Raw genomic sequence first — 15423 nt, 5'->3', positions numbered from 1 at the left:
TGTTTCAATTTGTACTTCATTTTTATCTAATTCTCCCTCCCTCTATATCCTTCCTGCTTTCCTCTTTATTTTTATAATTAATATTCTATCTCCGTAATCTATTATTCTTCTTCATCATCTTCTATATATACTAGTAATAGCTACGCGCTACGCGCGAATGATCGTAAAATGAAAACGAGCAAGTTCGAAGAAATCCAAACCGTTGATGAAAATTTTGGGAAAAGTATGCATTTACCAATTAATATATATTTGTAAATGACGTTCATCTACAAAAATGACGTTTGATTGTCGTTTTTGCATTTGGATTATCGTTTTTCTCATACGAAAAATGACGCCATAACAGAGACTTTAAATACCTTGAACATATAAATATATATTGGTCATTTTGAAGTTCAAAATGTTGTTCAAAATACATCAAACAAGTTGATTTCGACATGGCTGGAAAATTTAGATTGATAAGAGAAACATTTAGATAATACAATATCCAAAAAAAAACTTCAAAAGCAGCCCACATAATATAGCTATAATCACAAAGAGTGATTTGAGGGTATGTCATCAAAAACCATAGTTTGATTTCAACAAAAGTAACACTTCAATTTGTTTTTTTTTCGATTTTTGGCTTCTTTTTGAGCTTGGTGTTGAGATCTTCACGGTTAGAAGCACTGACCTTGGAGGAGTGACCGTCACTTTGTTGTGCCTCAGGTTGGGATGGTGTAGATATGAGTTTATATTTCTCAACGGATTTTTGAACGGAAAGTTCATTTGATTCTGCGTCTTTTGTCTGAGTTGGAATAATGACCGGATTATCTTGTTTTTCAGACTCATGTTCGATGAGTGCAGCAGATGTTGAGATATTGGGCAGAGTGTCATGTCCAATGTCTTTAGTTTCTTCAGCAGCAAAAACAACCGTGAACTTTGTTCTCATGGCAGTAGGCATATCATTTTTTGGAGCTTTGATATACACAAGGAAGTTGTTCTTGTGTGGCAGCTCAAAAAAGGACTGTGGAGGTGCTTGATTAAGAGCCTAATTAAGAAATACAAACATGAATAAGTCATACAGCTGTACTAAAAGAATATGAAGTTTGGTCAACTTTGTGACTTACCATCGATGTTGCATTGACGATGTCCGTTGCTAGACATGAGAATATGTTTTCAGCAGTTTGTCCAAAGAGAGTAGCTGATATGAGCCCTGTTGAGTCTTCTATATCCACTTCAATTCTAGGCCTAGAACATAGTAGAATAATTTGTTATTTGTTTATTACCGCAGAGAGTCAAGAAGTGTTCGTTATTTGTATAAAGGAAATACGAAAGTTAGTTGGTCGAACCAGGGAATAGCTCTTGCTTGTGGAGTATCACAGAAAAGACATTCGAACAGGGTTTGTAAAACTGATCCAGTTGCTCTGTGACATCTTTCGCAAGAAACGTACCAAAATGGTTGTTTAAAGTCTGTAACTTTTAGCTTGCCCTTCACCCAAAATGCCGACCTCTGTAGATAAAGGGAAACATGTCTAATATATGTATATGTAAATTAAAAAAAATATGATAAAACATGTCTAAGCATTCATACCATCAGAGCCATATCATGCACATGGCTGATTGGAATAATTTGATCATCAGGAGGAGGACGAAGTGGAATGGATAAAGCGTCATAGCTTTTGTCGTCGATCAGATCATCAATTTTTTTAGAGTTGTCGATGATCCTGTTTAAAGTAAATGGAAAGAGATGAGGTAAAAAAAATATACAGAACATGAACTTAAAGAAAAAATAGATTTAAAATATGTGGCATGTGTGTTGTGTAAGAAATTAGACCATCCGCGAAGCTGCTTTGCGATGTCGAATTCAGGCTCAATGACGAAGCATGTCGTAGGTTTCGTTTGAACACTAACAGCTCCTGAAATAAAAAAAACACATATAAACATTGCAAATTTCTCAAAGCTATTTTTAGATACATATATATAAGGATTTTATTATTGGTGAACTAACCATTGTGAGAAACAACTTGTAATTGAATGGCAGCAATAATTGGCCTTCTATGAATAATGTTTGAGAGTGTTTCACATTCATTTGTAGTGAAAGAATCCCACATCGTTAACGTCATGGTTTGAAACCTCCGGTAATGAAATAACAAAAGAGTCATTATTCATACTTATGTCAATCAGCAAGTACAGTACACACTTACATATGTAATTTCAGAAGTTTCAAATTCTTACTTTGCATTCAGAAGAACCACTTCTTGTATTGCGCTAGCGGTAGAGGATCTTGTCTGGATTTTCCTCCTTGGACGAATGTCTATAGCAGCAGCGAGGATATCTGCACATTTATTTTGTCAATTATGTTACAGTGAAACAGATTTTTGAAAGTGGAAAAAAAAACCACAGGTTGTAAGCATGTATTACTAATATGTGACACTTTGTCCATATGAATTTGAAGATCTGAGAAAGGAGTGAAGTTGTAAGTTGATTCCAATAAGGTTGCATGGTTTTCTTCTACTTCTTGAATTGTTGTTCGTGAATTTAGAGTCCAGTACAGCTCGTCATGTCGTTGTTTGTACTCTGCCTTTGCTTCCTTAACAGATGCATTCGAGATGAGATATGTTTTAGTCAGCTGGAGCTTGTTTTGGAAAGCTGTAATCGCTGAATCAAATATCACTGCCCGTATTTTGTTTCCCTGTGACAAAATCAATAGCGAAGCTAAATATAGCAGAGAATATTCGTTAATAACGTTTGTTAAGAAAGATGAAAAACCTGCGGGTCTACTAAGATCAACGATTGGTATTTGACAGGGCTTCGAGTTGAGGAACGGGGGGTTGTCTTTTCAGCAACAACGACTTTCGATGTCCAGCCCAGTTCATCTTTTTTTATTTCAGGTATCAACTTAAATTTTTTTGAGGCAGTTTCAGAACTGCACATTTACAAAGAAGAATGGAAGAGAATGTAAAAAAAATGATTAAAATAAATTGTTTTTACTGTTCCAGAACCATAAGCTATACTAATGGATATAGAATTCATAATCTATACTAATGGATTAAAAAATGGATATAGAATTCATAAGCTATACTAATTAAACAATTTTCAGTAAGCATCACAGTATGTCTTATTGTTTGTGAATATTAAAATATGAGGAAAAAGATACTAACGTTGAAGTAGAAAATTGATTAAAATAAATATGTTTTACTTGTTTCAGAACCATATATTTTAAAGCTCATAAAAAATGGATATAGAATTCATAAGCTATACTACTTGAACAGTTTCAAGTAAGCATCACAGTACATGTGTTATTGTTTGTGAATATTAAAATTTGAAGAAGAAGATACTAACCTTGAAGTCATCATGTGGAGAGCAGAAGAGAAGATACTATTTTAGCTGAAATTGGTATTAGAAGGGGTATTTAGATGGAGCTGGACTTGTGTATTTATAGAAGAAGCTGTGTAATAAAACAAATATACTGTCTATTAATATTCTACTCTGATGTCTACTTTGGTGCCTCTTGGTATTCTAATTGATTGACTCTTGGTATTCTAATTGATTGAAGTGACATGACAATAAATATATTAGAACTAACCAGCAACAGTAACATCCCTTATGTGAATGTAACTAAACTATGGAAAGTAGCAAATTGATCATCAAAGATAGCACACAATTATGATAAATAGCAATACTAAATAAATATAACACTCCTAGTCAGCAAAACGTTTTTGATAAAATAGTGATACTAAATATAACACTCCTAGACCAACAGCTTTTAGGTAAACTTAAAAAAAATGCATTTTTGGTCCGAAAATCAGCAGAAGACCTATAGAAGGATATGGAGTCAAGTGCTTACTACTGGTCGAGAGGCATCCACTCGAGTTCTAGCTCCATTTCTCCGGACTCGACATTCTGGAGCTTGAGGGTCAACTCTTGTTTGACTTTTCTGTCTCCGCCTCTCCCATTATGTCATCCGCCGAAAACGTGTCGTGATCGAAAACCCTGTGTCCACACCGAAAACCATATTGCGTTTTAAGATTGCCATAAATGATTTTCTTCATCACCCCACAACTTTAACTATGATATTTTTTTTACTGTAAGTGGTGTCTCAAATACCCATTAATCTTGTCCTTCAGACTATTTTATCAATGAATATTGAACATCAATTTGTTCAATGGTATCTAATCACATTCTTTGTATGCATAAACAAATAATTAAGGCGCTTACTCGTTAGAATAATAATTTCTTTTTCCACTACTATTTAAAAATAAATAAATAAATTTGCTTACCAACTTTAAGGCTCTGAAATGCTGAGGAACTGATAGCATGAGTTCCTCGGTCCATACTGGATTCAAATTGCTTTTGATCACGATTGTTTGAACGGTCTAGAATAACAACAACACTTGATCATCACCAATTCATTTTTTTTTTTTGCATCAATTGATCATCTAAATGTAAAACTATGCTAAGAAGACATTTAGGGACATCAAGCTCTGAAGCCGGAGGAGCAAACAAATCAAACTAATATTGAAATTTAATCCTAATGCAAAAATATTTCTCCAAAATGGATGTTTCTTTTTTCATGGCAATCACTAAAGGGACTTCAAATGCGGGCAGTACTTCTATTTATATGATTCTCAGGGACAGGAAGACAAAAAGAGAAACAACAAACCTGTTGACCAAGAGTCAAAACAACATAAGGATCGCTGGACAGCATATCTCTGATACATTTATATTATATTCACATGAATGTCAATATATTGAGAATTTATATTATAATGAGAATTTATAATATATGAGAATTTCTAGACAAATATGTCAATAAATTGTCAATTTCTTGACATATTTGTCAATATATTGACATGAATGTCAATTTATTGACATAAATGACAATTTAAAAACTTCTGATCAAAGACCTAATTGACATGAATGTCAATAAATTGACATGAATGTCAATAAATTGACATGAATGTCAATATATTGACATGAATGTCAATAAATTGACATGAATGTCAATAAATTGACATTCATGTCAATTTATTGACATGAATTTCAATAAATTGACATTCATTTCAATATATTGACATGAATGTCAATAAATTGACATTCATTTCAATATATTAATGTCAATATATTGACATGAATATCAATAAATTGACATGAATGTCAATAAATTGACATTCATTTCAATAAATTGACATTCATGTCAATAAATTGACATTCATGTCAATAAACAGAATGGTCCTCTTCGTCTTGATGGTTGTCACAGCAGCGTTCACATCTTTGTAAATATATAGACAATATATTGAGAATTTATAATATTAAATAAAGATATTGTAAAGTAAGTTCATAAAAGTTTGGAATATTAAATATGCACATAACAATCATACCTGCTGTTTCGTTTGCTATTAGCTCGGCTATCGAACCCATTTCGTTCATATGAGGAAGAGACGAATGAGTAATGTTTCTGCGATTTCCACTTCTTTGAGCTCTACTGATGCCCTTATGCCAACCGCCATCTCCATGAGGGAACAATAAAGGATATTGAAGAGGATCATAACACCCAAAAAAATAGTTGATTCTATAATTTTCCCCGGTGCGAGCTGAAACAAGAATATCATGAAGTCTCTCACTGTTAGTCGAGTCTTCGTCAACCCATAAGGCAGCAACTTGAGATGCAGAAGGGGCATTGTAAACTCTTTGATCAAGCCCAGGATCACAGCGTATGGAGATTTTCAGATCCGCTAAATAACTAAAGTTTTATGAGGCATAAATTTCACGATAAAAAGAAATTGCATTGTCCTTACAGATATGTCATGCTTTCAAGTCTCTGCAAAGCACTCAAGATAGTTCCATTAAGTCTGTTTCCGTGCACATTCCTGACAACCAAGCTAACTGAGACACTAACAAAGTAAATTTGTAATAAAGCAATATTAGTTCCATTGTTGTCAACAAAAAACATGAAAACTTACACAAATATCACAATACAGATCACATGCATTAGATATGAGAACTTGGTCTAAAAGATATCTCCCCAAACAATGCGTTGACAGAGAGATCGTATAAAGACTTATTTCTGAATCTAAATGTTGGTTTCAAAAAAATATATAAACGGTAGCTAAACATACCACGAAGGGCTTTTTCGAATTCCTCGAGCTGTGAGATAAACCCACGATTCGGAGATGCGATTGGTCTTTTGCTATTGACATGTTCTAAGGCTTGAGGCAGACTTATTCCAGTGTTTCATCAGATAGGCGACAACGATCATCACACTGCAATGATGATACTCGATAAGATTAATCAATTAGAAAATACAAAAGCAACTTAACTTCAGAGGATGTTCATCATTCACAGGGAAATTCTCAAACCTAACTGAGCCTAGATTAAGGAAATTACCTTCTACATTTTCCTACAAAGCAATGAACCAAAATCCCACAACCAGTCCTTTTCGCTTCATCAATGAAACCGAAAAATCATCGAAGTGCTTCCTTATATTCTGTTCTTTCCTATCCGCCACTACAATAAAGGTAAAACACAGAAACAAGAACTCGGTTCTTCGTAAGTAGGCATTGTCTTGGCACCAAAATCGAAAGCGATGGTCTTACCATTTACAACATTACAGACCAACTCACTCGAATCAAACGGAGGAACAAAATTAGCTACGGTCAGAATATGCGTAATGTTTAGATTTTTCAGCTCGGTCTTATTACTCACAGCTCCATAAGAGCCCAGAAAAAGACCCTTAAAAAGAAAAAGGAAACCTCAAAACCATAGACTGAAATACTATTATGCCAAACATATATATGTATAATAAAAAACAATTACGTACCTCTTCAATCTTAATTGAAAGCTTGTCCTCCTTGAATCTCATCCTAAACTCAAGAAAACGTTGTATTGCTAATCTTTGTTGTGCGTTGTTTAGCTCCAACAAAGCCATTTCGGATAGTCCTGAAAACTTTCGATAGACACTGCCAAGAGAATCTCATCAGACGAGACGAGGCGAGACAAAATGAGACGAGACAAAATGAGAGTTATAATTGATTACCACGGCAGTGATGTCCAATTGGCTGAGCATTTTTCTGAGGTCTTCCTTGTCGATGTCGATTGTGTAAGTGTTCAGATTTGGGTGGCGTTCGATTAGGGTTTCCAAAATTGGGGAAATCAATCTACAAGGTCCGCACCACGCAACAGTGAATTAGAACAGCGCCGACAAAGCCTCCTCTGTCAATAATCAGCACTCGCACAATCATTCAACTATTTCATTCAGTCCTATCTAATCGTCTTACCTTGAGCTTTTCTGAAAGCGGATTTCAATTCTTCCTCGGAGTCGATCAGAGCCATCTTGGATTTGGATTTCAATTCGTGTTTTTTACTATCTTAATCTCAATAGCATTCTAAACTTTCAGAGTTAATTCAACAAACATATGGCCGATAATCGATAGAGGCATATAGCATCAGTATTTCTAAATTAACAGCAAATATTTCAAATAAAAAATATGTAGTCGAGAAGAAAAGAAGTACCAGAATGAGAGTTGCGTCGGTGCTTCGTTCGTCGGAGTCCAGAGATCGTCAGAAAAGGTGAGCAGAGATCGTTAAAACCCCTTAAATACTTCGGCAAGAAATAGAAGAAAAATAGAGGTTTCCACTACCTCAACACTAATACACTAACGAGCCTTCATCTCCACTTCATTATCTCGGATTCACGTTCAAGAATCAACAAACCCAAGAAATAAACTCCAAAGCCTAGAATTTCATCTTTAAAATCCGACGAGTAAGGAGAAAAAAAAAGAAGCGTGAGTCCTTACCTTGGACGAGACAGGAATTCCGATCATCTTCCACTTTTTTCAGCGATATTCACCTCTCTCTCTCTCACGATTTCTCCCTCTCTTATCGCTTCTCTTTCTCTCTCTCTCTCTCTCTCTCTCTCTCTCTCTCTCTTTCTCTCTTTCTTCTCTGGGTGTCGTGGGTATCGAATGAAGACGAAGAAGGAAGAGGAAAAGAAAACGCGCGTGATAAAAAGTAAGGGAGAGAGAGAGAGCGTGGAGCCAAGTGTTTAGGAGCCACATGGCACGCAAGGAGTTAGCTAATTTAGCCACGTGTCGCGCAGAAAGGGGGCAAAGGATTGCCACGTGGCAAACTCTGGATAGCAGTTTGAGTGCCATAGATTCTTATTATCTATGGTATGGATATATATATATATATATATATATATATATATATATATCTTTTATTTATTATGATTCTTTCTCTCTTTATATTTTAGTTTTAATTGAAATTTTTTCTTTTTTCTTTCAAATAAAAAGATGTTTTTAGAGTATTAATTAAATGGATTTCTAATTTTAACATCTCTCTTTATTTTATTCTACAAATTATTTAATTCCTTTTTTTAACTTTTTATGTCAAAATAAAAAATTAAAATCATATAAATACATACTTGAAGAACATTGAAATCGAAATTATATAAGGGTCAAGCGGCTATATAGCCAAATAGAACTTAAACTTTTGCAAAATAGCCATAGTTTGTCAATTATAAGCAAACTAGCCAAAGTAAGATTAATGTAGGCTGAATTAAATTTAATCCCAACGAATTATAAAGACGGAATGTAAGCTTTACGAAGGCTGGATTAAAATTAATCGAGGCAGGATTAAAAGTCGTAGTACTCTCAATTGGCTATTTTGCTATACTTAATGAAACTATGACTATTTTGCAAAAGTCATAGTTTGAATTGGCTATTTCATACCATTTTTCCATTATTAGTTTTAGTTTCTAAAACTAAAACTAGTACCCTAAGAAGTGGCATTCAATATTCACTATATATACATCATAAAATATTCCCAATTGCAATTTGAGGGCATTTAAGGAATTTAGTCTCCGTATATATACATCCATATAGAGCTCGTGACACGTGCCTTTTTTTTAAATGAACGGACGTAAGAATAATGGACTCCATATAATTCATAAAAGTAATAGTTCTATATTACTCTTTATAAACTATAAACAATCAGGTTTCTTTAACAAATATCTACGAATCTACAGTTATTTAACCAATCAATCAATGGTGTATTGAAGAACAATCAGCAATATGGCTTTCCAATCCCTAGCACTACTCAAAATCAATGACCTATCCTTCCTCGTCCTTTCACTTTCGATTCCATTATTGCTTGCCTCAATTTTCTATCTCCACGGCAGAGTCGTTGGTCAAAAGTCAAAGTTACCTCCGTCTCCGCCGAGGCTCCCACTAATCGGAAACCTCCATCAGCTAGGGAAAATCCCACACCACTCTCTCAAAGCGCTCACCGACAAATACGGCCCGGTCTTGTATCTGAAGCTAGGGCAAGTCCCAACTCTTGTCGTTTCATCTCCGGATATTATCCGAGAGATCGTCAAGTCTAACGACATAGTCTTCTCAGATCGACCCAAAACACTAGCAAGCGACATCCTTCTCTATGGAGGCAACACCGTGGTTTTCGCTCCCTATGGCGAGTATTGGAGAGAAGCTCAGAAAATTTGCATGGTAAACCTCTTGAACCTCAAGATGATTAAATCCTTTCAGCAAGTTAGAGAGAAAGAAGTCGGTGTTATAGTCCATAGTGTTAGAAAAGCTTGCTATGATAATAATGGGGTAGCTATAGATCTGAGCCAGGTTTTGATTGAAGCCTTGAACAATATAGTCTCGGAATGTATTTCGGGGAAAAGTTATCGGAAGGAGGACGATCCGGTGAACAATCTTGGAGAGCTCACGAAAAAATTATCCGCTCATCTTATGTCCCCAAGCGTCGGAGATTTCTTTCATTGCCTGAGATGGGTCGATGTAGTTAGTGGTTTGGTTGGTAGATTCAGATCAACTTCTGTGGAATTAGAAGCTTTCGTTGACCGTATAATTGAAGAACATAAGGCTTCTAGATTGGGATCAGACACCCAAGACTTTTTGGATGTTCTACTTCAGATGCAGCAGGATTCGAATCCAGATCTTAAGTTCACTGGAAACCAAGTTAAGGGAATCATTCAGGTCTCTCTCTCTCTCTCTCTCTCTCTCTCTCTCTCTCTCTCTCTCTTCATTTGCAAATATTCTATCAGCCAGTTTAAAAAAAAGCACTTTTGAATGTTAAGTTTTTGCTCTTGATCGATGCTTGATGGTCAGAATTATCTTGTCCCAAACCAGTAATTAACTTACCCCTTGGTGACTATTTTTTTTTTTTAAATGATCTTTATTTTCATTTTCCATAGTTCAATATTTCCAGTTTCACTTTGGAACTCTTTATAGAAAATAACCAACAATCTAGTAATAAGTAGTACTTATGGATCAATTTTTTCATTAATATATTCTTTAGAGACATTAATTTCATTGTCCAATTTTTTATATAATATATATTCTTATAGTTTACTCATTTTTCTTTTATTTGTTTCAGTCGAAATGTATTCTTAAAATCTAAAGCTTTATTATCATTTTTTTTTAATAGGCTATCATTTTTAAATTTCAAAATTACGATTCTTTAATTGATACCGAACTATATAACTCACTAAAATAATGAGCATATTTATTTTGTTTACTTTATTAATCTACTTGCACTCATAGACAAAGCTAGATATACAGTTGAGAAGGCACTTTAGTCCCCCCAACGCTATTTTCTTTCCTTAAGTTTTATAATTAAACTATAATAATACACCAATACATCAAATTATTACAAGTAAAAATGTATGAATACTATAACAATTAGATCTATAATGCTAAAAATTTACAAAATAGTAGAACTGTTGCTATTTTTCTATTTTCAATAACTCAAAAAACCTTGTCATTTTGTTTAATAAATTAAAATTTTTGCCTATTTTCTTAATAAAAAATTAGAATGACCAAGTCAAATTTATTTTTTATTTTTTTATGTATCTTTAATCATAATATTATTATTTTTATGTGAATTAGATCCCCCTGGAACAACTATATGGCTTCGTCCCTGCTTAAACTAGTATCATGATACTCTTGTTTAATCTTATCATAAATACATGCAGGACATGTTCACTGCAGGACTCGACACTACTTCCTCCACGAGCATATGGGTAATGGCCGAGTTGTTGAGGAATCCGAGGGCAATGATGAAAGCTCAAGAAGAGGTCAGAAAGATCGGAGCCGAGAAAAAAAAGATAGACATGAACGACATCGATCAAATGTATTACCTAAAAAATGTCGTCAAAGAAACCCTAAGGCTACACCCTCCAGCTCCTCTACTTGTCCCTCGCGAAACCAGTGCAAGGGCTAATATTGGAGCCTATGAAATCCCGGCCAAGACGAGAATCTTAGTCAACGCTTGGGCGATCCAGAGAGACCCAAGTCTATGGGACGACCCCGAGAAGTTCATTCCGGAGAGGTTTGAGAAAAGTCCGCTGGATTATTTTAGCGGGGATGACTTCCGGTTCATTCCGTTCGGGTTCGGAAGACGAATATGCCCCGGATTGGCTTTTGGCTCTTTTAGCGTTGAATATGTGATTGCTAATATGCTCTACTGGTTTGATTGGGAATATCCAGAGGAAAGAGGATCGGTTGAGAATACGGACATGAGTGAGGTCTATGGAATCTCTGTTCATAAGAAGTTTCCTCTTCATGTTGTGCCCATACAGTTCTTCCCTTGATAGTTCCGTATGCCTTATTTATTTTATATATTATTGTTTGCTCGTGAAAAGAGGATCGGCTCTGCGTTTATGTTTTCTTTGTCAACATTTTGCTTTTCTTCAGTTATATGAGGCCTTTGTTATTGGTCCTGGTTTGGTGACTCACTTTCGCCGTAGACTTATTTGTACTGTCAGGGTTTTACTTGTGTGTTAGCAAGTCTTCTGAAAATTTACTCACCAGAGACTTCTGCTCAACAGCCTCCATTTTGGGTGATTGTTATCCATTCTGAAAATAACGACACATATATGATTCAATTTATGGGACTTAAAAATTGTATTTGGTGTACTGTGTACACCTTTTGAATTTCTTGTCCGTAATGTCATAGCAACCACTACTACAAAATACCTATTAGAAGTCGCTATATTTGCGTCGCATACATTTTTGAGCGACGCATAACAGTATTTTTTGGAGCTCGTTTGACGTGGAAAAGATTAAAATTAAGGTATTTTAATTTGATTGGGCCACGTGGCCTTGCGTCGCTCAAAAAGCAAGCGACGTGGGGCGTCGCTCGCTTTTTGAGCGACGCCAGGCCACGTGGCATGGGGCGTCACTCGGTTTTTGAGCGACGCCAGCTCACTGAGCGACGCCAGATCCACGTGACGTGGCGTCGCTTAAAAAGATTTTAGGGTTTTTTTAGGTTTTTTTTGTTTTTATTTTTTTTATTTCATGATGTTATGGGTAAAGATTCTTAGGTTTTTTTTATTGATTTCGGTGTGAAGGATGTACATTTGTTGTTATTTACCGCCGTCCATTTTGATCTTCTTCATCATGCTATTCCGAGAAGCAAGAACGTCACGAGCCATCAAGGTGCCGGCTCGAGAAAGAATCACCGGGAGAGAGAGAGAACACACAAAACGGGGAGTCGGAATCTCACAGAGATTTGGTGAGAAAATCAAACCCGAGTTGGATTTTTGGAAATCTAGGGTTTTGCTCTTAGATTGAGAATTTTGATTTCTGGTTGGGATTTGTAAAATTGAAGTGGATTTGATATGGATTAGTAACCGAATAGTATTGATTTGCGCTTGGAATTGTGAATTGAAAGCATTTGTTTGAGTTTCTCATGAATTTTGGACGAGATTTTAAATTTAGGGTTTATGAATGTTTGAAATTGGGGGTTCTTAATTTTGAATATGATATAGAGATTCTGAGATTATTTTTATTTTTTAAATATTAAAAAAAATATTTTTGGAGTCGCTCAATTTTTGAGCGACGCCAGCTTGGAGTCGCTCAAAAATTGAGCGACTCTAAAAACCTGGCGTCGCTCAATTTTTGAGCGACTCCAGGCTGGCGTCGCTCAGTTTTTGAGCGACGCCAGTCTGACTCCAGGTTATTAAGCGTCACAAATAAAAAGAGCGACGCCCAATTAAAAAAACCCGGCAATCCAACGTGGCGCTTACGTGGAGCGTCGCTCGGTCATAAGCGACGCCCAAACCTTTGGGCGTCACTAACATATGCGTCGCTCAAAAAGCGACGCCCAAAATATAACGCGTCGCTTTTTGAGCGACTCTAAAAGGGTATTTTGTAGTAGTGAACGTGTAAAGTATATAAAGAAAGGAGCAGATTTTCTAGCCCAAAAGTTATGAAAATATCTCAATTATATCTGCTAGTTAAAAAATATCCAAAATTAGACTTTTGTACCAATTTTGGACAAAAATACCCTTAAGTCAAAATAAATCATCTCTCAATCTCTTTCCATCTCTTTCATTCTCACTCTCACTTTCTCTCCACACCAAAGAACACCAAATCCGACGTGAGCCCCATTCCGACGCCCAACCACATCAAATCCGACGAGTTTCAACGCCCACCACACCAAATTCGACCGAATTGGAGGTGAATTTTTTATTTTTTTTTAAGGTTGATTTGAATGAGATTTGGAGGTGATTTTTTTTTTTTTTTAAATCTGGGAATTTCCGATGAAGATCATCGGAATCCATCGGATTCGGTCGGATCCGACCGAATCCGATGGTCTTCATCGGAAATTTCCGATGGATTCCGACGAAGACCATCGGAATCCATCGGATTCGGTCGGATCCGACCGATTCCGATGGTCTTCATCGGAAATTCCCAGATTTAAAAAAAAAAAAAAAATCACCTCCAAAGATGGATTCCGACACGTTCCGACAAGTTCCGATGGATTCCGACACGTTCCGACGAGTTTCCGAAACCCTAAAAAACTATGGAATTTTTTTCAAAAACGATGCGAAACCCTCAAAATCGAAGCTAAACATATATCCAAATTCCTTAAAAAAAAAAAAAATATATTCGGGGCGTTGCCCCGAACCCCACGAGCTCAGTGGTGAGCTCGACCAGTGAAAGTTCTAATCCTAGCGCAACCAATTCGAAGGTGACAAAAATTGTGATGAAGAGGGTTTAAAAATGAGAGGAATATGGGTTATTTGAATTTCAATGGCATTTTTGTCCGAAAAGTGTCCAAAAGTCCAATATCAGATATTATTAAACTAATGGATCTAATATTGATATTTTCATTGTTTTTAGGTCTAAAAAATGAAATTTCTCTATGGTATGCCTGAAAGTACCTGCTCCGTTATTTAATTAAAATATTAAAAGACCCATGAAGAGTAAGAAGGGTTGGATCAAGTCTACCTACTTAATTAAAAGACCCATGAACACGAAGAAGGATCGGATCAAACCTACCTACTTAATATATATATATATATATATATATATATATATATATATATATATATATATATATAGCCAACCGCAATGAATATAATAAGGTACGAGCTAGATTTATAAAAAGGATCTCTCACTATTTCTGTCCAAGTCAAAAAAGTTAATGGCTACTTCTGACGAAATCATTCGGCCAACAGCTGATTTTCATCCAAGTGTTTGGGGTGATTATTTCCTAAAATATCCTCACGATTCCACTGTACGTGAATGAGGTGACATCACATTAATTACGATCAGTCGTAACACTATTGTTATATTAATGAATAGGGTTTATTTTACTAGGAGCGAGTTCAATATTAATACGCGTTACAAGGAAATAATTTTAAATACAACTTACGGTAGTATGTGGGGAATCAAAAGAAACTTACGATAATATGTTGTTAATTACTGTTATTAGTTTAGGAAGTTGACGAGGCAACAGAACAGCAAGTCCAAAAACTGAAAGACGAAGTGAAGAAGATGCTTGAAGGTGTTGACCTGTCACTAAAGAACCTAGAGTTGATTGACGATGTCCAACGGTTAGGATTCTCATATCATTTTGATGATGAGATTGCTGAGATCCTAAGGAAAATGAAGGACACCAGGGTTGATGAATTCACTACAGACTCTTCACTACAGAACCTTCATAGCATTTCACTTTGGTTTCGGTTGCTCCGACAAGAAGGGTATAGCGTATCAAGCGCTAATATATATTATATGCTTCAAGTTTATTTCGTCTCTAAAATTATAATAGGTTTTTTTTTCTAGCCATCTTCAGCCTTAAAAGAGAAAAGACCATAATAATATGACAAAAAGAGGGGCTATTTAGAAAGAAAAAAAAATCTCAAGGGTGCTAATATGAAAATTTCACATGTAAACTATAAACAATTTAAAGAAAAGTAAATGAATTGAAAAAAAAAAATTTAGTATATATAATTTTTTTTCAAAAATTATGTTCATACTATAGTTTATTGATTAATTATTTTATCAGTTTTTATCTCCACGTACGTTTTCAGCCTTATGTGAAATCTGTAAAATAGATACAATGTCATGGAAACTAATGTTTCTTTTTATTGTTCTTTATTTTTAAAATATTGGTATAAATTAACCTTGGTAT

The 15423-nt window shown here is 35.3% G+C and overlaps 2 protein-coding genes and 1 pseudogene across 2 annotated transcripts; 1 reads left to right on the top strand and 2 right to left on the bottom strand.

Annotated features, from left to right (window-relative positions):
- Window positions 1–353: 353 nt before the first annotated feature.
- LOC149398368 (replication protein A 70 kDa DNA-binding subunit D-like) lies at window positions 354–4684 on the bottom strand. The gene is made up of 13 exons (XM_089614570.1): window positions 4640–4684; window positions 4261–4352; window positions 3910–3969; window positions 3319–3354; window positions 2746–2902; window positions 2398–2668; window positions 2212–2311; window positions 1985–2109; window positions 1811–1892; window positions 1568–1700; window positions 1326–1486; window positions 1104–1224; window positions 354–1024 (listed from the first exon to the last, which is right to left on the bottom strand). Exons 1-13 carry the CDS (start codon window positions 4682–4684, stop codon window positions 593–595), a joined length of 1815 nt encoding a protein of 604 aa, XP_089470696.1. The 3' UTR covers window positions 354–592.
- Window positions 3917–7665, bottom strand: LOC149398367 (dual specificity protein phosphatase 1-like; annotated as a pseudogene).
- Window positions 7666–9007: 1342 nt separating this feature from the next.
- Window positions 9008–11887, top strand: LOC149398366 (phenylacetaldehyde oxime monooxygenase CYP71AN24-like). Its single transcript, XM_089615650.1, has 2 exons — window positions 9008–9977; window positions 10976–11887. The coding sequence occupies exons 1-2, from the start codon at window positions 9051–9053 to the stop codon at window positions 11591–11593; spliced, it is 1545 nt and encodes a 514-aa protein (XP_089471776.1). The 5' UTR covers window positions 9008–9050; the 3' UTR covers window positions 11594–11887.
- Window positions 11888–15423: the final 3536 nt, after the last annotated feature.

This window comes from Urtica dioica, chromosome 5, assembly GCF_054948205.1.
Source record: "Urtica dioica subsp. dioica isolate 48M chromosome 5, U.dioica_male_clone48M_v1_H2, whole genome shotgun sequence".
NCBI lineage: Eukaryota > Viridiplantae > Streptophyta > Magnoliopsida > Rosales > Urticaceae > Urtica > Urtica dioica.
The sequence above is the reverse complement of the archived record's forward strand: the minus strand, read 5'-3'. Positions and strand labels throughout refer to the sequence as shown.